General features: G+C 39.7%; 1 protein-coding gene and 1 long non-coding RNA gene across 8 annotated transcripts in view; one reads left to right on the forward strand and one right to left on the reverse strand.

Moving 5' to 3' along the window:
• Window positions 1-27120, reverse strand: part of LOC106033024 (AGBL carboxypeptidase 4) — a 924726-nt gene that overhangs the window by 419147 nt on the left and 478459 nt on the right. For 5 of the 6 annotated variants that reach the window (XM_048062129.2, XM_048062128.2, XM_048062126.2 and 2 more), the window contains one exon: window positions 14223-14262. In XM_048062129.2, coding sequence (XP_047918086.1) covers window positions 14223-14262 — 40 coding nt within the window. The remainder of the gene's footprint in view (window positions 1-14222; window positions 14263-27120) is intronic. The other variant, XM_048062125.2, reaches the window with a different exon arrangement.
• The window catches only part of LOC136791394 (uncharacterized), a 32713-nt gene continuing 16567 nt past the window's right edge, over window positions 10975-27120 (forward strand). For both annotated transcript variants that reach the window (XR_010833335.1, XR_010833336.1), the window contains exons 1-2: window positions 10975-11064; window positions 11251-11451. This is a non-coding gene — a long non-coding RNA (uncharacterized lncRNA). The remainder of the gene's footprint in view (window positions 11065-11250; window positions 11452-27120) is intronic.

Below are 27120 nucleotides of genomic sequence, written 5' to 3' on the forward strand. Positions count from 1 at the left end.
CAGTCTTTCCATTAATTTCCTGGGGGCTGTTGTCAAAATACCAGTCCGTGGTAACCTAAGTCACCCTACTTGCATTTTCAAGTATTTGCACAATAAAATGGTATCTCCCCATGTTCCAAGATGTACTAATTACTCGTGGCGTCACATCCGATGTGATCCCAGCTCCTTTAGGACTCCTGTACAACAAATGTCTCAGCCTGCTGATTTAAGAGTGTTTATCTGTAACAGAGATTAAAATAACATCCTTTTTGGTTATTAGTGTACTTAAAAGAATTTCATCCCAAGGTGACGGAAACCAAAAGAAACTCCCATGGTACACATCTGCCTTTTTCCATCAGTAAGAATTAAAACCTGTAGAATTGTATTATGTTTTGAATAAAATCAATCCTAGCAAATATACTAAAACTATAACTTTTAGCTTCACTTACATGGATTTTTCCTTCATTTCTTTTACTTTTTTTTTTTTTAAATTACCTCCTTCTATTTACACTTGATAGTTATTTACACCCCCTGTTCCTATTAAGGATATATATTTAAATTTTACCTCCTACTGCTGTTGCACATTTTCGATTTAAATATTTTCTACAGCTGCAGAAATTTAGTCCTTCTCAAACAAATGAGATTACAGGTAGCAGTTGTCTTCTCATCACCCTTAATGAATATAAACTTGTTATGATCTCTGCTCATGAAGCAACCACCAACTTCTAGGCTGGTAGTAACTTGTATTTACTGCTGTATTTATCCAACACCGTGTCATTCAAAATAGAGTTATGTGGTACTGGTTGCAGCACTTTTTAATTATGGAAAAAAAAAAAAAAAAAAACAAACACAGCAACTTAAGAAAGTGAGTTTAAGCTCCACTTACAGTAGTGACAGATCCTAGAGAAAGGAAGGAAGGAAGGAAGGACAGACGGACGGACGGACCGTACTTCTACTCGATTTCTTTCCAGATGGAAGCCATTTTACTGATCATGCTTGTTGCCTTTCGCTGTATTTTTGCTAACTCTACTGCCTATTTTGAGAGTAATGCATTGTTACGTCTGATTTGTTCTTCAGTTTTCCTACTATTCACAAATATTCTATTTGCAGTTTTGACTGCTACTCTGCTCTGAGCAGACATTTGCAATGAATCTCAGATATCACTCCTGAGTGGTAAAAGCTAGATTAAAACTACTCCATAGAAATCTGGGACAGGGCATACATTCATCTTAGAGTTCTTAACTTCTGTATAATGGAATATAATCTTGGGAGAAGTGACTTTCTTTCTGATTTCCTTATCCAAGCTAAGTCCGTCACAGATGACCGTCACTCCCGCCAGCCACATTTTAATGAAATCAGGAAAATGCAAGGGTTCTAGCTTTGGATCATAAGTGGCCTGTCTGCCTGAGCTGCCTGCCCAAGTTCTGGAGAGAACAAAAGTTCATTTGTGTCAGCCTTCTCCATGTTCCTTAGCAATGTCACAACAGCACAGGACAGCCTGAGTTACAATAAAAGAAATTAGGCCGTATCATTGGCAGTAATACAAATGCAACTGTAATTCAATTCTATGGCATTTGCACTTGCATCTGAACCGGACTAGGTGCCTTTCCTCTAGCCAGGGAATTTGTTGGAGGTAATATCAGCATGGACACAGCATTTCTCTCTGGAACTGATCATCTCCGAAAAAAAGACATGGGTTAAAAACAGGAGAGCGCTCCAGCTTCTCCAGCCATTGATCAGCGAACCACGAAGCAGCACAGGGCAACAAAATGGAATCATTTAAAGTTTCAGGAACACACTACAGATTTCCAAAGTCATTCCACTGTTTACTGGATAAGGTTTGAAGCTAGACTGATGAGCTATGCAATCCAACATCCAGCTTTGCAAATGATCATATAGATAAGTCCATATAGATACCTTTCATATAAACAGGCGCTCGTTGCATTTAACTTGGCAAATAACTACACGTAAAAAAAAAAATTAATCTGAAATATCTCCTTTGCTGTTGAAATGATAGCAAAAGTTCCAAAAATAAGAGATAAAATGTGCAAATATTTTAACAAAAATATAATTAAAATAAATGAAAAACTCCTGTTTTCACAGCTGGTCACTGGTACTAATTGCCAGCCTCACATTTCATCTTCAAAACTCAGCTGATAAAGTTAGCCGTGACGTACATAGTTTTTGTCAAGAAGCCATTCATTTGTTGAACAGTACATTAAAAACAAACAAAAAACCCACAGTGAATTCAGTCAGCAGGTTTTACAAGATATACTTGTGCTCCAGCTTCACTGATCTTCATCTAAGTGATTTGCTTCATTTGGGATATATGCAAAAGCTTTCTATTACCTGCATGATGTCTGTCTTCCTACCTCAGATCTCCCCAGGTTTCTCTCTGTCCTGCATTCTGAAGCAACAGGCATGGATGGTACCTTCCCTCCTGCCTCTTGACAAGCTGTATTTTCAGCAGAAAAAAATGTGGAGAATTCAGTTGTGGCCTCCTTCTGGCAGCAGAAATAACCAGTGCATGAAACTTCTTGCCTGAGCACCTGCAGCACTCCTGACCAGACCTTGCCAGCTCCTTGTGGTCATTGCGCCAAGCCTCTCCTTCCCTCAATGTCCCCTCCACCCAGCTCACTGCTAGTCCCACCACCAGCACTCCTCACTGCCTTGCACAACCTTCTCCCCCTCTAACTCTGTCTCCTCTTTTCAGGTGGGAAGATTTGCAAGCAGAAATGACTGGCAGGTCTTCTCCAGACAGAAACTGTTCCTAGCAAAGTGGAGGCATTGTAATAAACAGGATAATTATAAATTGTTATCTTGTGCCAAAGGGTGCAGGCCAAAGTGGACAAGATGCTTCAAATGAAGTTGATGGCATTAACCATGAACAAGTCTGAACATTAAAAGAGGAAACAGACCTTATTTTTAAGGCTGTGCTAGCAAAACCTCTCTTGCAGAAAGTGAATAATAAATATACTGGATGCCATAGTAATGTCCAGGGGGGGAGGTAAGGGATTGCTATAAAACATAGTATTCTAACTACTATAGATGTTGCTGCTAGAATTTACAGCTTTCTGTGTGTGCTTATCTCTCCTCACCAGTTTCTGCACATTGAGTCACATTCAAACATGGGCCATTTTAAGACATCTTTTTATTATTTTAACTTTTTTTTTTAAAGCTACAATTATTTTTTTTCTGTGCTATTCTGTAATGTTAAATAGATTCAAGACCTGTGTTTACAAACCACATGCAATACCATTTTGGCACATGTAAATTACATGCAAATACATTCTAAATTAGTTTGTTTATCACTCCAGAATTCTAATCCAAAGATTTTTTTATTTTTTTTTTTTATATTTAGGTTTTATTCTGACATGTTTACAAATGAGTTTGACTCTGGAAAATAACTTAATAAACTCAGGGTTAGCTATGCAATTAGAGGAGGCATCTGGGAAACATAAAAACTAGAAAACAACATTTACATCTTTTGTACATCCAAGATTCCACTTTTCTTTCTCCCTTGAATTCATCATTTCAAAATATTGCAGTTATTTTTGTATGAGGACAAAAAACAAGAATTCATTTTTATAACCAATGACCCCTCTCTCCAACGAGCAATTCATGGGGCAGCACTGGATAAAATGCACAAAGTAGAAGATTTCATTATAAAAAAAAGAAAATGAAAAATAACTGAATTAACATTGATCATGACTTTTCAACAGTGTTTCTTATTATTACGGCCAGGCAAAGTCTCCTGTGGGCAGTAAAGCTTTCCCATGTATTATTAGCCCTCTACAGAAAGCTATGAAAAGACACAAATCTGTTTTGTCAAAGGACAGAAGAGCATTTAGTTATAAGAGAAAGTATGGTCATAATCCATTGTCGGGTTAAAGGTGAAGAAAACAGAACTATAACACAAAGCCTTAAGAGAGTAATACTCCTGCAGTTAATTCCTGAACACCGCTGTAGAGACGCCTGGTTTGTGGGGAGAATACATTCTCAGGGCAACCTGACATCTATACGGTTTATATTTATTAGCAGCAGCACTATTATATAGCATCTCTATTTGTGCTCGGCACAGACACGCAGCACCATGGCTCCTGCTTTGGGAGGCATTTGTCCAGGTGCCACAAGTGCCTGTGCAGCCGCTGTGAGAGCCCACGCCACGGCAGAGGTGATGGGAACATCTTGCTTTGCTTTGCTGCTACCAGTGCTCCAGCCCAGAGCAGCTGCCCTTGGTCACTCAGGCCACTCCAGAACATTTTCCTACACTACAAAAAGCTATTTTTGTGCTAGAATAACAAAATGCAGGATGACGAAGCGAGGGGGGTGAGTTAAGGATCACACTAACGCAGCACGGGAATTTGTTCATGATGTCAGCTTTGTCAGATCATAGGCAATGATTAGGGGGTTTGGCCCACGTAAGATGCCACTTGAGTGCTCTGGATCAGATCCCAGAGCAGACTTGCTCTGAGTGACCAGATGAGGATTCATCTGGCATCAAACCCCAGGCCCTGAACCCTCCCAGCCCCTGGCAGGAGCAGCCACCAGGCAGGCTGAGCGCAGGGGATGGCAGCACAGCAAAATTTAGCATCACTCTGAGGCTGTCCTAAAGATGGGCAGGAAAATCAGGGTCATTACAGATGATTCTTCCTTCCAGTAGTCCCCAGAGGATAAGGACAATGGCTGCAGCTGAGTAACAGGGCGAGTAATGTAATAAAAACATCAAGTTTAATATAATCCCCTGCTGTCTTCTAGATAGATCAAACACACTTATATTCATTTTCATTTGTATGGCCCAGCAAATGTGAACTTCGTGGTTTACGCTGCCCTCCCCAGGCCCCGCTGCAGACCTTATCCCTTTCTGCCTGCATCCCTTGCTCCTCTGCCAGTGCTCTCTGTCCCGGCAGTCGCAGCGCCCTGCACAGACAGCACAGCACCTGCCACGTCAGAAGCAGACCGTGGTGTTAAGTGAGTATTTCACCTTCCTTTAACCTGCTTTTTAAGGACACTGCAGTGATACTACTGCCTCACAGTACCCACATTATCTCGTTTAGCAGCATCTCAGGTAACTCCCTATAATACTGTGCAGAGCTGGGTGATGAACAAGACACTTTTCCACCACGGGTTATCCTGCACATTCAGTCTGAATTTGCAAAACCATCGCACCTTCCCTATTCAAATCTCTCCTAAAAACTCCTTTGTGCCTTCAAGATACAAGCTCAAAATAATAATAAAGGCTCTAGGTTATCCTTTCTTGTGGGTTTCCCAGTGACCTTGGCTGACTGCTTTAACAGAAAGCGTTCTGCATACCAAAAAATGAGCCCACTGGCAAATCTTGGAAACAAATGAGCTAGGAAAGGGTTCTTTGTGCAGTTCCAGCGCCCCTTTTCCTCAGCCCCATCCATTTAGCTGTATCAGCACCACTGTTTTGCCATTCTGTTACACCAGAAATTAAAGGACAGGGGTAGCAAAGAGGCATAGCAGTCTAGAAGAAAGGAAAGACAGCAACGGGCAGCTTCTCAAAAATAAAAGGCAGTTCTATTAAAATCATCCTTTATTTTTGACATTCTCTGTCCATGTTTCCTGCCCATTGCCCCTTGCTTTGTCTATTTTAGTTACCAGCTATTCAGGGGCAGCTTGGTGTCACACTGTGCTCATCCAGCACAATGACATCCTTGTGGATTGGGACACATGGGTGCTACCAAAATAGAAACGGACCACAGCTAGATATATGAGCCCGGCTAGTTTTTTTTTTTTTTTAAAAAAAAAAAACACCTCAGAAGTAAAGGTTCAGGTCCAGGTGCAATCCAGCAGCACTGGAATGACAGCACACTAAAGCCAGCAAAATCCAGCGAGAGCCAGGGCTTATTTATCGCAGGCACAGCACCCAGCTAACGGGGCTTTGCTGGCACCTGGGCCCATGCTGGTGAGCCTGCTGCGAGCTGCGCAGCGCTGCTGGGCAGGTGCCTGCTGGCTCAGGCATTTCTGCGCTGCACTCCATTTTGTAATGTCAATATAATACCCTGCTGGCTTCTAGGTATTCAGAATACACTGATTTTTCACTAAGTCTTGTTCAGGTCACTCAGCAGATAATTAAACAGACATAAAAATTCCTAAGTGAAGAGACTGTTTCCATACAGATGTCCTTGCTAATTAAAATTTCATTAAAAAGGAAGGAAGCTTTCCATGCTCTCTAAAAACACCTAATACTAAGAAAGGTTTCTGGGAGTGGTTTTTGTTTGTTTGTTTGTTTGTTTGTTTGTTTTAAAAGGGTGGTGGTGGCAGATTATCCTAAATTTTCCTCAAGCTTACCCAAAAAGTAGAAGAACAATACACCTGTGCACAAAATTGCTCATTTTCACTCTAAGTAAGCTCGTTCTGCACATTGTGAAGTACAACAGAAAGATTATGTGCAAACATTTACAGCATAAAAAGCCTCGTCACCTGGGATGCTTGCTGCTTCTGAAAATTCTGATCAAAGATAAACGCCAAGACAACTCCTTGTAATCAATTATGCACAGATAGTCCTCAGTGTATGCGCGATTCATAAAAATAATACTGAAAACATAACATGGATTTACATGCAGAAATGAAATATGGACATGGACAGAACACTAATCTCCCGATTGGTATCTTAAATAACAATCCCAGTACTTTCGGCAAGTTTCCGGCTAGATATTGCTTCCCTGAGCAAGTCCCCAGCATCCTGCACGTGCCCGGCTTCCACAGGAGGGGCAGCAAGCTGCATGGCCCAGGTCCTGTGAAGGCTGCAGCAGGCTGCCCTCGGGGAGGCAGCAGTGCCAGCTACACATGGGTCTTATTGCTGTGTAGGCAGGGAGGATCAACCACCCCTACACACACAACACATCCAAAAATTACTCGTGGTGCAAAGCGAGCCGTTACTTGGCAGTCTGGCTTTGCTGAGAAGTGGGATGACAGTAGAGGGTGACAAGTCAGCCCCGATGTGCTGCAGGCTCCGTGGGGACAGCCCCTCTAGGTACCAGCCACCGCCACCCCACATAACCCACCACGTTCAGAAGGGCAATGGAAGATATGCTCAGGTTTCCAGCATGTATGAACACGTAGCGTCATTGCCCTTACTAATACCGATCTCACGTTTTGAGGTCTTTTCTATGTCTTTTTCACTCAGCCTTATGACAGTCAAGTTGAGGAATTCCCATCACAATGTCAAGCCTCTCATCAACTCCACCTTCCCCCAAAAAATCTGTAAAATATTTATATTTCCACATGAGGATTTATTCCTGTTTTGTTCTAGCTGACATCCTTTTGTCACAGGGCTTGCACGTTTTTGCCCAGGTGAGCCCCAAAGATTATGCAGGGACTTAATGAGCAGATCAATTACTGGTCATAAGAAAAGATACTGTCTTTTTAAAGGTTATTTGAAGGTTGATTGCTATCTTATTGCTTATATCCTGCAAATCTATTCAGCCTTATGAATGAATTTGACCTTTTTATACTTACTGGGGAAAAAAAAAAAGGAAAAAAAAAAAAAGGAAAAAAAAACAGAACAGAAGTTAATTTAGAGCTCTATAATACAACACTTTTTCCCAGAGAAATGAAAGGGCATTCAAATCGATACCTGCACAATAACACTCTGATGAATGTTTGCACCCAATTTTCTCATTTTGCTAACTTGAGATTGGGCATTTTGAATAGTTCTCAAAGCACATATTCTTTATGTGCTGTGAAGTATGTGGTATTGTGTCCAAACAATGCTAGAGGATAATCATTATAGGAGTATCACTGGGCCTGAAAAGGTCAGTTAGTTAGAAATGTCAGCTTTCAATGCAGCCATGCCGGACCTTCCTATGTACGGATCCAATTAAAGGGACATGCCAAGGTGCATGGAAACATCATGGTGACCCAGAATAATAATAAGGTATTGTGGAAAAGCTTGATATTTTTCTTCAAAAGTAATGGATTAGCCTTTAGAATATCCTCTCTGCAGTCTTATTTTGACTTTGCAAATATCACTTATTCTACATGTATCCAAAAAAAGGTCATTTTTAAAAAATGCAAAGGTGGGGATAAAACAGTCTTACTAAAAGTAAATATTTCGTAACTAAATGGAAAAAAAACTCTGGTTTCATGATTGGACTAAAAAAAAAAAGTGTCATTCCAACAGAATTAAAAACTGTGACATTTGAGATGGATATATGTGGTGTTTTGGGAGACAGATGGGAATAAATCAGGGGAGACGGGCAGACAGGTGAGAGTGGACTTTATTCTCTTGGGACAGGTTGTGAGTGAGGACTGTCTGCACAGGGAAAAGACAAGGAAAAGCAACACTGTTTGGTGAATAAGCAGCATCTCTACATTATTTCTTTTTTTTTCTTCCAAGCAAATGGAGAGATATAAGTAAGAATTAGGAATGATCTGCACAAGTAAGTAATTACAAGCAACAACGTTACTTCTCCTTATCAGAGCAAATGGAATTTTTTACAGCTGTTCAAATACTGTGAAGGTGAAGATGAGGAATTGGATACAGTCAAATTTCTTAATCAGGCTCAGGACAGCCAGAACCAACCTAATGGCACTAAAATGGCCCTATGTTTTCTCTCTGCTGTTAGTGTATCATCTTGCTGAAGGATCACCAAGTATGGAACAAACGTCTTCCTGTAATTCTAGGGTTCAGCTAGGACTGACAACACTAATTTCACTCTGAGCTGAAACCTCAGTTTATATATTTTATTTTTATGGTAACGAAGATCTTGTACTGTGGGATTTTACAAACAATTTGGGGTCTATTGCCTTGCGGAGCATGGTCCCTCCAAGATATTTTACACTACTGTGGGCATATGGGAGAATTAACCTCAGCTTATGTGGTGATGCAAGATACAGTTTCACTCCCATCCATCAATGAGCATTGAAAGACTCAGTTATTGCTGGACAGATAAATCATTTCTTTTTTCTACCATCTTTTCCAATAAAATAACACATGAAGTTTCACTAACAAACACGAGCAGTAATTACATTAAGCTGTAAAAAACCAGACACTATCCCTTGACACATACTTAGTCCAATATCAATGTAGTATTAATTAATAAGGACTATCAAAAATAGCACCTAAGTTTTAGCAGCAAACAACATTCTGTCACATTTTATTACTCTGTATAATTTTTATTAATGCCTGTCTTCTAGCTTCATGACTTTGAGTTCATATTATTTTCATGCTTCAATTAGAAAGAAGTAGATAGTCAGACTATCCATGAAGGTAATGGAAAAGTCTTGTAGGGGGGCTTAGTGGTGGAATTTATGGTTAAATGAAACTTTCAAATATACTATAAAACTTCTTCTCCTTCCTTTGCTTAGTTTTACTTGAGGTCTCATAAGCAGTAATATGTAGAAATGCAAAACTTAATCAGCTAAAAAATAGAGCAAATCCCACATATCATTTTATGCAATACCAGGAGAGCAGAAATATATTTTCCTAACCAGAGGAAATTAACTAGGCAACAGTCCTATATCTATAATTTAAATCAGTAAAATATGTATGGCAGAAACTAAAGCCACCTTAAAAGAATTCAGTGTAGCAGTGTATCACAAATTAATGAAATGGAGACATTTTTAGAGCATGCAGCACTGAAGATATTAAAAGAGGGAGAATATTTCACCACATAGATCAGTCTGATAAATACTTTTAAAATCAAGCTTTTTTTTTTCCCTGTTTAAAAGTTGAAGAGCTTGAATATTAGGGGGAAGCACATACACAGCCATTAACATTTCTGATCGAATCTCCGTGCCACTCTATAGCGATCAGGAATATTTCACTCCGTCAGTGTGTGTAAACCTCTAATGTGGTCAGAGGAAAATCTGAGTAAATCAAGAGGAAGGAATTATGGAGCCAGCTCTTACTTTATTTCTCCTGAAACAGAGCTGAAAGAAACTTAAAATACTTTATATTCCATGTTAGAGCCAAGCAGGGCACTATGGAATATTCAACTACCACAGGTTTTCTAAATGCAATCAATTTACTGCTGCCAAATGTAGTAGGTTTATATACATCTGGGAAACATGCACCTACAGTCCTGATGAATTTCTCCTGACATTGCACCGATTTCAAGAGAATGTTATTTTAAATTGGCAGTAGAGAGACTGGTGGAGAAGGATAAAGCCCTGAGGATGGCTGAATCAAAGAGAATTTCAAAAGAATTTTCCTGATGGTTCTTGGATAAGATCACGTTAGCTATTTTCAAAGCCAATAGTTTCCAACACGCTTCCATTTATGGTATCAATAATTAAAAAATACTTCCGTGGGAGATGAACTTACCTTACTGAGAAGAGAAATTGAAAAGCTATATTACTATTGTAAACACAGGAGATGCAAAAAGCTTTGTCTCCATGGAAAAGCTATGGAAACAGGGATATCTTATTTGCAACCATGGAATGGTTACCGCAAAATGCAATGTGACTGTATGTGCATGTGCAAAGTGTTATAGAACATGATCACATAGAAATTAGGGGCAGGCCCTCAGCTCCTGCCTGCAGCAAGGCCATATTAAACCACCTGAAGATTTGGTCTTAAAACCCAAAGTCTACTAGACAAAGCGTTGAGGAAATGTTTTGGATCAACTTCAGAGGTAAAAGATTAAGTTTAAAGAAAATTTAAATTACCAAAACTTAAACCTCATTATGTCCCACTCCCTGCCTGCATGTCCCTGCCAGCAACTAATGAATTTTTAACATCTTTCCCCCGCCCCACTGCGCACATCAGCTCTGAACCTGGCACCCTGAACCGTACAGCGCGTTACAGCCTAATTGTAACTTGCATGTCAAGGGGCAAGAAGAAAGGAGTGTGGCGAGAGCATTGATAAATTTAACTTAACATTCCTCCAGCTACTCAGCAGTAAGGCAGAGCTGTGAACTCCCCTCCACATTTTACATGGGTGTCAGTTACTTCAAAGGAATATATTCAAGCATGAGGGAGTCTGGCTTGCTCCCAGCTTATGCATCATTTGTGCCTGGCTGTTTCTGGAGAAGCACAGCAAAGCAAAGACTTCCTCCGGTTTGGGGCATGTTGTGGAGCTTTCCGGAGCTGTTTTCTTAGGAGCGCTGGAACAGGTCAGCTGTGCATATTGCATACAGAACATGTAGCTGGAGCTACAGCTCTCACCCTCTTCATTTCTTCCTTTTCTTTTTCTTTCCTTTTTTTTTTTTTCCCTCCCTCTCCAGAATTCCCCCAGTCCAGGATAGAGATTAGTGATGCCTACCTATTCAGTTTAACACACAGACGTGTTGTTCCAACAGGTTTTGCAGTGCCTCGCACGCATGGCTCAGGACTTGGAACCAACCTGGAGCAAGGCAAGAGGCAGCGACAGGTCACCAGCACTCTGTGGGCAGGGAGGGGGCTTGGGGCTGGAGGAACAAGCACCACTTCTGACCCACCTGTGAAGTCCTGGGCAATTGTTCAACAACCACGGCCATGGGAAACAGCGCAACTGCCATGAGGTAATGTTAGGTTTCGGTGACCCCACATATTCTTTTGATTCTTTCAGCACTTGTACCTCAACACTCCTTCCTCTACATTAACAGTATTGTTTTACCTTGTGATTAATCTCATTAAGTGGCTGATCAATTTTTGGAAAGTTTGTAGTGGCATGTGGAGAAAAGCTATTTTAACACCCACAAGGGATCCCCAAGTGACTCTTGACTAAACAAACAAAAATTGGTTCAGGAAATTTTGCACACTTAAAGTGATGCTCGTCATGAGACGTGCGGACCACAAAGGTGACCCTTGGTTTTGAAGTCTTTTGTCTGTTCTGACAATTAGGCAGTAAGGCTTTAGTGGCTGATGCTGCCTGGGAGATGCGGAGGACTTTCCCATAAATAAGGAGGACTTTCCCATAAATAAGGCTGGGTGACCTTCACCGCAAACGAAGGCTGTCTGCCCGCGGCAAGGTGGAGCACAGGACCAAGTCCCAGGGATTAATAGCAGCAAATAGACAGCCCAGTCCCTAATTTGAATCACTAAATCAAGGGACTACAGTGATTATAGCTGATCTCAGGCATCATAAATGACAGCACAGCTTTTTAAAAACAGACTGTTGATGTCAGATCTTACACCTAAAGCTCAAAGAGTGAAATATTAAAAAGTTACAATCTCCAAAGTCAGTAAAAGCCTTAAGGCTATAGGGTTTTTTTTGTCATTGTTTTGTTATTTTGTATAATTTTTATTTTTCTGATATTTGTAGGGCCCAAAATAGACCATTTAATCCACAGGTTGATATTTTCTCATCCTGCTAAGAATTAAGTGCTTAACTCTGTTAGCTTCTTCCAAAAATCTCAGCTTTAGGCTCTTAAGTAAGTTTGGCCTGATAGAACACCAAGCTCCTTTCAAAAATGCCCTTATTGAAAGCAAAGCTGTAACAGCTAAATTCAATAACCGTGGTGCAAATACTGCATTTTTTCCCTAAATAACCAATTATTGTATATTTCTGGCTAAATATCTAGGGGTAAAAATTATATTCCAGAAAAAAGCATGTTGTGGAAAGCTTTTGTCCCGACTTTTAGTGCAGTACATTTACCAATGCAGTCACTGGAAGCTGCTTTCAAATTTAGTTATTTGGTCGTTCCAACTAATTGCTGTGTTGATTTAGTAGGTTGCTGTATTAAAATGAAAGATCTGAAGCATAGCTATTTACTGCAATCACACCTATGCATAAACTCAGCTTAGTCAGCCTTTCATTGTTCCAGTGAATACTGTATCCAAAATTACAAGAAAGGTATCATAAATTCCTTTTGCAGACATTTCTCATATTAGGTTATTCTGTTTCCCAACCTTCCTTTTCTCTTAAAAAAAAAAAAAAAGAAAAGAAAAAAAAGGAAAGAAATAGAAAGAAAAGGTGATCTTTGGTACCCTTATCCAAGATCTGAGTCTCTGCTATGATTAAGACCTTCAGAGATTTTTTTTTCTCCTTTTCTTTTTCCTCTAGAAATAGGGAATTTTGAAGATATGAAAAATGTAAAAAAAAATGTGCCATGTTTGTCCTTGAAGTTACAGTCAGAATAGTGACAATGGCTTTATCACACTGTATTGTTGCTTTTATCAGCAAGTGCCCTGAGCATACATTAACATAATTGCAAACTGCATGAAAAGTGAACATGCAAAAATGTGATGCAATTGCCAATAGCCTCAAACATCTGTCCCAACAAAGTGTTCCTCCTCCTTATTTTAATTCTTATTATTTTAACAAGGTTAGTGAAGGAGAAACCATGTCACAGATGATATCTACATTTAGAGTGTCAGAAAAATTATTGATGCAAAATTGTTATCCAAGCAAATGTGACACATTTTGTTCACTTCCCATAACACCTGTTCATTTCACTAACACATTATTCCCAGTTAAAGCCAGAACTCATTAGTCCCAGTTAAAGCCAAACTGAGGGCTTAATATGCACATACAGCTGAAAAACTGAAAAGGTAACCAAAAGATAGCACCATTCAGGCACAGCATACATCTGGAGCTGGTGGGCTGCAAACTTCTGTAAGTTTGCTTACAGAAGAAACTGAGAAGAAACCGCTTACGGTAAGAAACTGAGACAGAAAAATAACAATAAATTAATAGCCACACAGCCTTAAAAGCAGAGATCAAATAGAAGCACTTCTCAAACAACCAGCATTTTAATCAGTGAGGTCTTCAAACTCACTATGCCAAGGTGCCCGACACTTTTGTAGTATAACACATTTTGGTTTATCACCTCAATAGGCTAATATGGAAAGCCATTATGGAGAAGGCAGTTTAATGCATTTTAATTTTACTTAAATATTTTCTGACCCACTTTGGCATTCTTCAGAGCCAAGCCTGGACCTCCTGTCTCCCACCACCATGCACAGAGGGCCAGCATCCCCTTGCTCCCCAAACTGCTCACATTTGCCACCAAGGAAAATCAAACTTACATTTCTGTGATACTGGAGAACACATTGTGAATTTGAGGGCATCTGCCCTGCAGACATACCTCTAACTGTAACCCCAGGAGGCTTAAAGAAATATCAGCACTCAAATTCATAGAGTAAAGGTCTGAAGAGGCAGCTCTGTGAACGGATAACTGCCCGGGGCTTTGCCAAGCACAATATAGCTGTCACTTGTTATTATGTGAAAGATTTTCTGGGGAACAGTGTTTTTCATTTTGCATGTCAGAGACGGGGAAAAAAACCACCACATTTAGACAACCACCTCTTTAAGAAAAGAGAAGAGAGCCATGCGGCAGAGCTCACTTACCAGGGCTGGTTATTGTCAGGAGGTCAAGCTGCCGTCTCTGCTGAAAAACAAATTATAAAAGGTATTGTTAAAAGGGGACTAATTTTAGTTGGTCATCTTAGACCTGCAAAGTAAGTGTTCTGACATTTATAGCAGAATTAATTACAAGTTACATGGCTCACAGTAACTCTTTTGGATGGGATCCACATGTACTTTATGAGGAAGAAAAAAAAATACTAGCTCAGTCCTTTTAATGTGTTTTTATTTGCACTTATAAAGTGTTACTATTTCTTTTTTTGGAGCATATACTTGAAATGGATAGCTAGAAGCACAGATGGACCGATATATTTATAAAAGTGGTTTATGATTCCACAGGGAAGGAGACAAGGAACCAAGACAAGAAACCCTAAGTTCTTTATTCATATCAATCACTGACTCATAGGCTGTATGTGATCAAACACAATTACATTGCCTTGGGGTAAACCTTTCAAAGACTTGTAACGGTATCTAGACAAACTCAAGACTGATAAAAGGAAAGCTTCTTTTCATGCCGAGCACAGTTAGCCCATGGAGCTCATTGCCACCAGATATCCCTCACCCCAAAGCTTTCCAGACTTGATCAACACTGAATATTTGTACAGATCACAAAATACAGGGATTTTTGATGGCAAATATCAAGTTTAAACAGAATAGTGGTTTCTGGAAGGGCTGCAAACTTTCACAGGTAAGCCAACCTCTACTAACATTTTTTTTTTTTTTTCCTGGAACAAGCTATCCCACCAATGCTTTGGTGGTGGCAAGGGGCATCTGAGGTTCATCTTCCCCTTTAACATGTAGGAAAGGCTGTTACCTCCTCCATGTTTCTAGTCTAGAGAGACTTCCCCCACCATTACCTGTCTGTGGCCTTCCACCAAAATGCATGCGCTCATGGACAGTTATCATCCTTTCAACCTTTCTGAGGGTGCTCTCCATCACAGGAGAGCAGGGCAGGGCAGGGCTAGTCCCCATCTCACAGACAGGCTGTTATTGCCTGTTCTTCCTCGCTTTTTAAACTTACTGTCTTCTCCCTAACTTTGACCAACATTAGTGTGTCTAGCTGGCATTTCAGATTATACTGTCCAGTTTAATTTCTCTCTCCTAATCTTCTCAATAATGTCTGTGTTACTTCCATTTATTGTCAGCCCTATTGATCTTTTTCTAATCTAATTCTCATCATTACATTCACTGTATTCCCTGGGTGACAGTTGCAAGTCCTTGAGGAGGAAACACTGACTTGGTATTCCCTACAGTGAACATTCTTCCCTGGAAATTACGACTGATGAAACTCCTTTCTAAACTCATAATTTCTCTATAAGTAAAGCTTCACTGGCTCAACCATGTGGACACAGCCGATCATCCACTGAATATACTTGAGTTACATGCCCAACACCGAATGTGGCCTGCTGGGCAACTGAGTAGAGTGTCAGGCTGAAAAAATATTTTCTGAAACCTTCCTGGCCTTCAGGACCTTAACTCTTGTGCAATGCAAACCATCTTAGAGAGAAACCTCATTCCTATCTGCTTTTATAGTTACTCCTTGTTTGCTTAGCTCTGGCAAGACATTTTGAGTATGACTTTAGCAGCATGCTTGACATTTGCTTTATTATAAAATATAAGGCCAGCCTAAGCTATGCATGCCAGGCTAATGGTAAAAGGGAGCAGAAGACCCTGCCCCACTGCCTTGTGTGCCTCCACAATAGCCATTCAGAAATGCTGTCCCTGCTCTCCTGGGATCTGCTCACCCCAGACTCTTTTTCTCAGGGAGCAACAAAGCAAAGTAAGCAGTAACGCAAATCAAGGGCCCACCTCCCCAGTGGGAGCCGTAAGAAGAAATGTCTCCTAATGAGTTGAATTTTATATAGATCCCATGCCTTAATCCTGAGTTATATGTACAAAGCTATGAAATGCCAGGGCTTAGCACCCACTGGGCTAGAACCTTTGCTTACTTTTCTTGGCACAACTGGAATGCTGTATGCTCCAAATACTGTATATCTAATGAACAGCTAGAGCAGAAAATATATATCCAAAACCTATACTCTGTGAAAGCTTCTCTACTGGGAAAAAAAGGTGGAATATAAATATCCTACATTAAAAAAGGTTGCAAACTGTAGAGTGTTTGAATGGAGAGACATTCAGGTACCCCAACTGGTCCCCAGTCCTGACTTAAGGTTATTAGACATAGTTAGAATAAGCATTAAATAAAAACCTAAGTGGCTTAACTTGATGCTGCAAGAAAATAAAAGCATACAGAATAGACTAAACAAAATATAAAACCTTTTTTTTTCTTCTTCTTATATGATGTTGCATTCAAATTGGCCTTGAAAAACAAAACAAACAAACAAAAAAACCACTATAGGTCCACAGGAAATCTTTGTGTGCAAGTTGAACTTTAAGCACAAGTTATTTCTGTGACTTCAAGTGGAGCAGCACTGATCTTTTGCATCAAACACCTAACTGCTGCGAGGGATTTGAAATGCCACTAGGTTCTTGGCACTGGCTCCACCCAAGCGCTCCGGGCCGGAGCTCAGTGGTGGCTGCCTGACCAGGGCACCCAGGGAGAAGAAATTTCTCTGCTCTGACCTTCAACAGACCTTGAAGAGATTTCTTGAATTTAGCACAGCAAGGGAAGCTTGTGCGCGCTCACCCAAGCCTTGGAGAGGAGGAAACAGCAAAGTGCATTTCAGAATCATGCATTTCAACATGTAAAAATACACTAATTATGGATCCAATCACTTTCCGGAAATTCAAGCCTGCTCTCACATCTCAGGGGTTAGCTCTCTGCAGTTTCCAGGGCTCAGCTGGATGCAAGCAGACTAGTAACTGTATAGATTTTTGGATTTTTTTTTTTTAATATACTGGCACACTTATGAGTAGCTATAAAAGCAACAGAATTTGGATTTAAAGAGAAAGACATTACACGAAGTGTCAAAGATTAAGAAAATAATGGCATCAGAAATATCATGGCTGTGGGGCTTTATAATTCTCTTCTCCCTTCAGTGCTGAAAGATGCAGATTGCAGATGTTGCCCCCCTCCAGCACGATCACCCTCTCCCTGTTTTGACAGATTTCTTGAAAGACGCATCTCAAGATGTCTGGCTTTTTTTTTTTTTTTTTTTTTTTTGTTTTGCCTTTAGCAATTTTCCACTTCTCAAACACCAGCCTCTGCAGAGATGCTTGGGACTACCCCAATCTTCAGGCAACCTTCTGTCCCAAGAATTACTACCTGAGTGCTATAAAACATGACTATCATTCCTGGTATGAGGGGATGTGACAGTTTCCCTTATCACTAATTCTGCATTTCACCTACATTGACAAAAAGGCATTCCATGAGAAACATTGATTTCCACAGCAACAGCCAAAATTTATAAAAGGCAAACAGAAAGATCCCTGTACCACAGCATATCTAGTGCTACAATCCTGTCCTACCCTTAATGGGCAGCATCCTCATTTTCACTTTGCTGGCTATTTGAAAGCCCAAAGGCATGAAGAGGCCATTGACGATTCCTACTGGCTTCCCATCTTGTGCATTTTTCCATCATTGGTACTATCCAGAGGCACAGTCCCTATAGTGCAGGGCTCTGCAACAAACGTGCAGCAGATCGTGTTCACTTCTATAAAATTAACACAGTCTTTAATTAATGCAGTAAGCACTGATGAATAATAAATCATATTAAAATACAAGGAAGGCAATTTTTTAATAAATTAAGCATTGATTCACTCAATAAATATTAATCTATTAAGCATCACGAATTCATTACATTTTAGAAAACTAGTTGAAAAACCTATCTGGTGATCTGGTCTAAAGTGTGCAGAATGGTCCCTGTTCACCCATAATGTGCACTTATTTTTAACTAATTCCTTAATTTATCATGTTAAACAACTTGCCTAAAAGTGAGCATGGAATATTATGCCATTGCCATATGCAATTTTCTTGACAGATTCTAACTTACTCCTTATATCACTTCCTATATTTTTCCTAGAAACTCCCTTTCTGAGTACCTTCTTTCTCTTCCTTGATGTTGGTGGTCTTTAAAACACTTGCTGACTGATGCCATTTAATTTTCACCTCAATTAACTCAGTGAGAGTTGCAATACTAGGAAAAAAAAAAAGTGGGGTGTGTAAATTAACTCATTCATTTAAGTTTAGCTTATCTATGAGATGTTCTTTCACACTTCACAGAGTTCCTCCAACCTTTTATATAGATGTGGGATGTGCTGCACTTGCTTTGACTCTTATCTACAGATTAGCAAAAGAGAAGGAAAAAAAGCCAGATGCAAAGATGCCCCACGAGACTGATATGGAGCTGTTTCTGTAGCAACCGATGATTTTATTCTCATGTAAGAATGAGCCTAGTCATATCTAATTCCGAATGTATCTGGGCCTCACTTGCCAGCCAAAGCTGTGTCAAGTATAAAGTCAATATAGTCAGAAGGAGTGATAAAAAAAGCAATTATAAAGTCATCTTCCTGCTCCTACACTCCTCCTCTAGCCAGGATCCAAAAGATATCCTTACCCCTGCCTTCATTCCCAGCTCATCATCTCCAAGTCCCCAACATCCAATGAAGATGGTAAGCAGTGATGGAGGTGACAGGCAGCCACCCAGATATCTCACAGAAGATGCTTTGCTAGAAGCTCTTTCTCCCAACCCATGCCCTCACATCCTGGGAGATGGCAGTGCTCTGGCATGGCTTTCCCTGGGCTGCAGGGGCATCTAAGTCTGCCCTGGTACTATCTATCTTTCTAAAACTATAGTTTTATGTGAGTCACCACACAAATATCCTAAGCCCAGAGCTGAGATCAACTTCAGCTTTGGCAAGCTCTTGTTGGGTTTGTGCCATTTCACTGCCTTCACTCTACAGGCACTATTTTCTGCAGCTATGAACCCATGGACAGGCTGCCCATCTCACTAGCATCTCCTCCCATAGTCCACCCACACAAGGCTGGAATTGAGTCTCTGGGACCACAAGAAAGCTTTGTCTTCCTAAATGCATTTTACCCAGCGTGGTCTCTGCTATTGATCTCTTCTATCTAAATTTAATGTGGTTTGAACAGGTGTCTCTTCCTACCACCTTCAATCCATAATGCAATTCAGAGAGTTTAAAATTGAGATAAAGTGCATGTTCTTTTTTTCTTTTGTTTGTTTGTTTTTGTTTCATTTCCCTGGAAGGTTTGCCACAAGTTGTTGCTAATTTTGCCTCTTCCTTTTAACTTCTAAATTAGTGTTCTCCTTCTATAAACAGACTGTGTTGACATAAGAGTAATTGAAACCAGTGCATCTCTGCGCAAAGGAAAGCTGAGAACTTATTGAAGGGTTTGTAGAGCTAAATTTCACATTTCTCTGGCCTTTATTAATGCCACACCGAGTTACATCAGTGCCTTTGAAAGCTATCCTCTACCATTTCTTCATGAAAATATCCAAAAGTTCAAGGAGATCCCAATCTCACAACTTAGCACCATGTGTAGAACACAGCAGCCCTCAAACACCACCAGAAGCCTCCTCAGCTTTGCACCGTGGGGATTTACAATAGAGAGAAGGGAGGAAGAGTGAGATGGTGCAGGGAAGGAAAGGTTTTGGCTGTGTCCCACCCGTTTGCACTGCCACATAACGGGTGACAAGCCGCACACTGTGGTGGGTTCTGCTCATATGCAGGAGATGCTTCTGTAACAGAAAAGTGTAAAGCTTCTTTTTGTTGTTTGCTGTGGACAGTTTAAGAAATATTCAGGGATAATCAACATCTGGAAAAGCTTTCTTGTGAAAGCCTAGATAAAGGAGGAGTGTTAGAAAAAAGGTAAGCATAATTATGTGAGCATTTCACATCTGTCTAGTTTCTCAAATGAGGTTCTCTACTTACACATTCATTTCCTTCAGAGTGCAAGACTTATTGCCAAAGAGAGAATCTCAATTTACGTAATGATCCCAGTATCCCAGTAAAATAATAATTCAAATCCTGTTAAAATGGATAATCTGATGATTTAAAGCTCTTTTTTTTTTCAAAGTCACATTATAATGCCAAGCAACAATCTTTTCTTTCCTTCCTGAAATCACAAGTTTTGTTCATATAATGAAACAAGATCTCACATTTTGTACTTTCTTTATTATCAGCTGCTAACATTCCTTGGTTTAATGATAAAATGAACCAGTCAGCTTGTTGACACTTGACTAGGATTTTAGTAAATTACATCTGCTGTAGCCTACTCTGTGGAATCAATTATTGATAATATAGGTGTGGGGGAACATTTATAAAGTGGTTTGGGATATATTATCACTCATGCTAAGAGCTATGATGAGCATTTTAAACAGTGACCTCTACACACATTTGATCTTTGCAATATTTGGTAATTCAATTCTGGTTTAGAATCAAGACCAAGTCCAAATGATGAAAGGCAGCGCTGATCCATTAAGCTACTTTACTCATCCTTACATTTCACATATTCTTCTCCTTAATATCTGACACCTGAGCAGTTCTTTCACAAAACCCAAAGTGCCAAGAATACATGGTACTGTCTTATTTTTCAGAAAACTGCCAAATAAGTAGCTAAAACATATCCTTCTCCCTGCTTCAACTATTTATCTCCAGAATACAACACTCATACATAATGTATTATTTATTAACAAGCTCCCTAGTTCTTACAGTCATGCTGTGCTCAAAAGCTATTTAGAAATAATATCAACACAATGAAGGCTCAGGAAACATTGAAAAGCCATGTGAGGCATCTTTGGGCATGTGAAAACACTCTCTAGTACCTATGGCAGTAGTAGGAGTAGGTCACAGCCTCAGAGCCCTGGTGAACAGATTACCACTGATATCAGTAGATCACTGCCCAAAGCAACAGCTATGGGAGCTGAGCAACCTGAGCAGCCGTGCATTAGAGGCCATTTGCAATATGCACCATCACTTTTATTGGTCACACCGATTCTCTGTTCCACATATTCTTGAGTGACATCTGCTGGTGCTTTATCTATAAATTGCCTTATTTACATATAAAACACTCATAAAGATAGTATCCAGAGTCTCAGTGAACCACTAAGAACCAAAAAAAAAAAGTCCATCAGTTCACTGTAAAATATTTGCAATCACAACAAAAAGTCATTAAGACTTTCGTATCTCTGGGAAGAAAGAGAGGAAGAACAAGCTGCTCTGGTATATGAACTGATCCTTAACTTTGCAAATGAGAGTTAGGACAACATAAAAACTCTTACATTTTTCTGTGCTTCTGCCTCTGTAAAAAGAAACTAAAATGAAATAATAATAATAATAAAATAAAATAATAAAAAAAATCATCCTCAGACACCTCGGTGAAGTAATAGAAAGATAGAATTGTAGTAACTATATGGTTAATGATGTATACTATATTCATATACATTGCACCCTCTCAGATGAGGGCATAAAAGGACATCCTTGATTATTTAATAGTGCTGTCTCTTTCAGCCATGTCAAAATATGCCAAGCAAATCCAATCACTTCATTGAACCCAAATGGCAAACAACTCAGAGCTCCCAACTTCATAGGCTTCCACCTTCCTACTTAATTTAGGCCTGAAATGCTGAGGCAAATTTACATGCACAGTGCTGTAGTCATCCCACATCCTCCATAGAGTATATACACACACCCCGCTATTTCTGCCCCAGTAAAGATTGGGGTATAAGAACAGATGGTATAGCCAATATCTCATCTTTGCTCTACTCTCCCCTAAAAGTTTGGGGCCTACAAGAAGCAAAGAAAGAGGGTAAAGCCCATTTCTCCATGGTCTTGGCAGCCTGATGCCACATCCAGGTTTGATTCCAGCCTCTTGTAGTTCCACTAACAACAAGGTGGCTGCGCGCATGTATTAAATGAAGCCTGCGTGCTTATTCTGCAAGGGTTTGGGATCTACTCACTCCACAATTTAACTCAGCTTTTTAACATGTTTGTTTTGGTAACAAACCACCATGCAGGTTTTTCATAGTTTGGTGTATTATTATGTAAATTGCAGAGCCGTGGTTATAATCCTGTGCTTGTGACATCAATTACTTAGTGCCTATAGAGATTACTGTAATGCCACAAACGGCGGATTATGTCTTAAAGTACATAGTAAGCAGCAGGAGCTAATAAACTCATCTCCTTAAACTTTATTTATTTTGGAAAAAAAGAGTAAACAAGGGCAGGAAAACCTATACAGACCACACAGAGTGCTATTAACAACCAAAATCCATACACGATGCAGATTGCTTCTTAGGCATTGCACAGCCATTCTTTAGCTGTGAATTCCTGTCGTATGTTAAGTCTTATGAAGGAAAGGAGCAGCATTTGCACAGAAAAAGGGATAGATTTGTGAAAGCAATTATGAACTTTGAGAGTCCACCATTTGGGGGGGGGGGAGAGGGGGGAAGGGTAAACAACAGTGTTCAATGAATGTTTAATTAGAAACAAAGCATATCTACCTATAGCAGTAATGGGTTATTGACTAATTAGCCATTGTTTATGGGTTGTATTAGATAACAGACAAGACAGATAAACTCCCAACATATGCAATTTTAAAACTAACTATGCTGTTGTAGGAGCTTGTGACCATATGCTAAAGGAGGCAAAAACCAAAGGTTCCTGTCCCTGTTCTGCTCTATCTGGACTCTGAGCTTGAACTTCAGCTGTGCACACCCTAACCAGCAGATCAATTCTCCTAACCCTTCTTTTGCTTTGTGTATCTAAGTATTTATTGAAGTTGGGACATAAGCTCCAACATCCACATCCAGCCTGAACAATCAAAGTAGCAACTTGAAGAAGCTGTCCTGCTTTCTCCTCATTGCCTAATACTTCAACAAACTGCCATCATGCCATAATAGCCAGCACACCGTGAGGAAAGCAAGCTGACTTGGGTTCAAAGAAATCACTGTTCACAGAATTGCAATCCGAAATTTTCATTCAAAAAAAAGAAAGAAAGAAAGAAAGAAAGAAAGAAAGAAAGAAAGAAAGAAAGAAAGAAAGAAAGAAAGAAAGAAAGAAAGAAAGAAAGAGAAAGAAAGAAAGAGAGAAGAAAATCAGAACTAGAATTCTGAGGGAGTCACTGGGGAGTTTTCTGAAACACAAGAAATTCTCATTAAAAGATTTCTGCTTTGGAAGAAGTTAAACACTGCCTGGTTTAGGGAGCAGCATGCATTTGCACTTGGGCTGGCTCAAAGTCCATGTTGGAATTCTGCTCAGGGCAGCACGTAACCAAGCAGCAAAGCTCTGCACTACAGCACTGGCAGCATCCCATCCCTAATACACCTGGGCCCAGCCAAAGGAAATGCATCTTTGATAAACCTTTAAGAAACAGGCCTCCCATGGTTTCATACCATAAGGACAGCAATACAAAAGGAAGGAAGAAAAAGACACATAAAAGATGCAGCACAAGAGTAGGGTTCCTTGTGAATATAAAATTTCCAAAAAATGCTGCATTTTCATGCATAAAACCTATGAATTATGTGTTAAAAAATCCCTATGATCCAGCAACAGAGTGAAAATAAACATGAGAGAAGACAACTTCTCTTGTTGCCATTTTCTCTGACTCCCCGGAGTCCCATCTCTCTTCTCCCTCCAAGAGCTCCCTGCCTTTGCTTCTGATTTTGTGTGAATTACCTGGATGTGTTTATCTTGGGTGTTATTTTCTGTTAAGGTATTGGAGTTTGCCTGAGATACAGGTGAGCTGTGTGAGAACACAGCACAGGAATTTCCAGGTCACAGTTTCAAGGGTTGAAGGTATTCTGCAAACATTCAAAATATATTCCCTTTCCACTCAAAGATGCCAATATTTAAAGGCAACTGAGTGACTAATACACAGTGGTAATGCATGCCGTTTTATTTAGAAGAAATCCTCAACAGTACGTTGTATTTCTAGTACCTCCCACTCAAGCATGTCAGAAACTTAGAAAAACAAAGACAAAAACATCAACCCAAAAGAAAAAAATAACAACAAAAAAACCTACATTTTCAGTAGTGCACAATTCAGCTCTACAAGCAGAGCAAATTTTCACCTGCAAGCCTCAAGTAGCTGGGCTTTCTTTATTACACAAAGCAGAATAAATACTGGGAGAACTTTATAACTGGCGAATGGCATGCATGAGATTTACAGTCTATATCACCTACAAAATCCTTCTTTAGTGATTTCTGTTTGAATCATCACTGTTCATTTTCAAAGCCATCTCACACCTACAGCTCCAAGCATTCAAAAGGAAACGACAGAGCTTCTTATATTTTGAAAGTTACTTTTTCAGTTAGAATGACTTCAATCATACATATGTACACAAAAATATATATATGTATATACAGTCACAGAGAAACATGCAGAAACAACTATGCATCTGCATGCAGGTGTGTGTATATACCACAGTGTGCCTGTTCACTTCTGCATTGTACAGGAGGTGTAAATGGTCATAAAACTAGATGCACACCTTACCTATAGACAAGGAATTGATATAGACAATTGGAATTGCAGCTACTGAAGGAAAAAACATGGGAAATACTTGAGGTTATCTCACCTATCCAAGGACCAAGCTAGCATTTTGTCTCTGACAGAAACACAACAGTACAACTCCTAGTTGGAGAAATATCCCTTTGAGGAGCTGAAGGAAATCTGCATTAGGGGAGTCAATGAAACTGATTTCCAATGCACCAGACTGGAGGAGTTCAGTTCCTTATCTTCAGCTTTGACTTCACTGGCTCTCTACTCTCATCACATACACTTTTCCTCATTCATTTTTTTTCTTCCATTTCCTCCATGCAGCTGAAGTGCTATAGCCCAGTTTCATCTGCATTTTTCATACAGCTAATATTATGGGAATGTAAATCAGTAAATTGGAAATATCAGATTCAAAAGACTTGCACAACAGCTGGACAAAAGCAGTATTTTTTCTCATGCAGCATAGGGATAGCTGACTCCATTCCTCCAAGTCCTGCTCCAGCTGCCAAGGCAGCTTTGTAGCCAAAGACTTTTCTGCAATAGGGACAGGCAGGAAAAAGCGGGAGAGAGAATTGTGAGTTTCCACATGGTATTTTAGAGGATTGCTTTATCTAACAGTCTTTTCCCCCTATAGTGAGCAAAGATCCATGTTTGTCATATATAAGTCAAGACAACATGATCAAAATAATTTTGAAAAGTTAAATTAGAATCTAGTATGTATGGACAAATACAAAAATTTATCCAACTACTATGGTCTCATCTAATTTCAAGCTTTTCATCTAATTTCAGGTTGAATCTGTTTCCTTTCATAATCCATGGCAGTGAGTTTTTCTATCGTTTAAATATATAAAACTTTTTCTTTTCTACCCACACCTGCACCCCCCCCCCCCCCCCCCAAAACAGACCACTGCTTGTGATATTCACTTAATAAACCATTTGAGGCAGTCCAACATCATTCTTCTAAATACAATTACAGCTCCTGAAAGCACAGTTTGGAGAAGTCAAATGACAGCTGTGGGTGCAGGCTATCCCAGAGGTAAGAACAACCTTACTTTCCAAACAGACTCAACATGTTCTCATTCATTTCTAAAGCAATACCTCAGTAGTTTTCTATGGTATATGCTAAAATCCCTATATATGAACATCTTGAACATCACAGAACCTGGATCAATGTCCACTAAGGCTGCATCCTATACCAGAACTCTGAAAGATTAACAAGGATACAGCCACTTCCAGAATCACCCTGCCTTTGTATAGTATCCAGTATGATTCACATTTAATCTATGCGTGGTGACTTTAAAATTGTTAGCAAAATCAATGAAAAGGATGTTACCAGGACTAGGGTAGCATTTAGCCTTAGACATCCAGATCCGAACATTTTGATTTCCCTTCTGAAATTTGGCATTTTAGCCCAAACCCATCTCCTGAGCATTTTGATCCATGAAAAACATTTCAGGGACATTTTTTTTTTTTTTTAATTCACATCTGTTGAAGAGAGCTGTGTACATCTTATATAATACACCACATATGTTTAAGGAGAAAATAAAAATTAGGTTCATCAAAATCACTGAGTTGAGTTAGCTTGCCCAAGAGCAGCTTCAAATGGATCTGTGTAAGCAAATGAGGCCACCCATATATTATTATTTTGTTCATCTCTTTGGTCCATGTCAGGTTATGCTGACTAATAAAATAAGGAACAAGATTTGTCCTGTACAGCGAACAGAGATAAGAGGACTGAAATCCTCTTTTCATTAGCCTGGTTGCTAACTGTTTCAAATTATCGCTCTTTTACAGTTGTGCTAAGAGCAATTCATTGGGGACCTGCTATCTGATATACATCTACTAGTGGTTAAAAACACAGAACAAACACTTGTGAAAAGTCTGCCTGGTGACTGACAAATCTAAGCTTGTTCCAAAAAGCACCCAAAACATGGGGACTTCTGTAGAAGAGAGAAGGGAACCAAATGTCATTTTAATCAATTTTGTATAACTTTGCTGGGTTTGCCTCAGCGAGCAGTTGCTCCATGGCTCAGTCCAACCAAGGGCTGAACTTCCTCAATTCTGCTTGCTAAGACAGTCAGTGAAGGCAGACCACATCCCTCAGAGTTACATCTCCAGAAGACAAAAGTCAAGATTTATTCACGTACACATAGAAAACAGATAACCAAGAATGTAGTAAATATGCCATGAATCTACTGCAAAGCAGTTGTCCTCTGGGTTACACAGAAAACATATTTATCTAAACAAGTTGAAATGTGGATGTTTACTTTTGATTTGTTAGTCACTCTGAAACTTCCACTTCTCGGAAAAATATAGTTCTGCATTTAAACTGCTTCCATTGCAGTTATGCACGTTCTTCATTAATTAGAAGAAAACCAATACATTTCCAAACAATTATTGAACATTAGCTTTAAAAATTGGTTCTCTAGACATTAACAGCAACAACATTTGCATGCTGTCTTT

The sequence above is a fragment of the Anser cygnoides genome, chromosome 8, assembly GCF_040182565.1.
Source record: "Anser cygnoides isolate HZ-2024a breed goose chromosome 8, Taihu_goose_T2T_genome, whole genome shotgun sequence".
NCBI classification, from domain to species: Eukaryota; Metazoa; Chordata; class Aves; order Anseriformes; family Anatidae; genus Anser; species Anser cygnoides.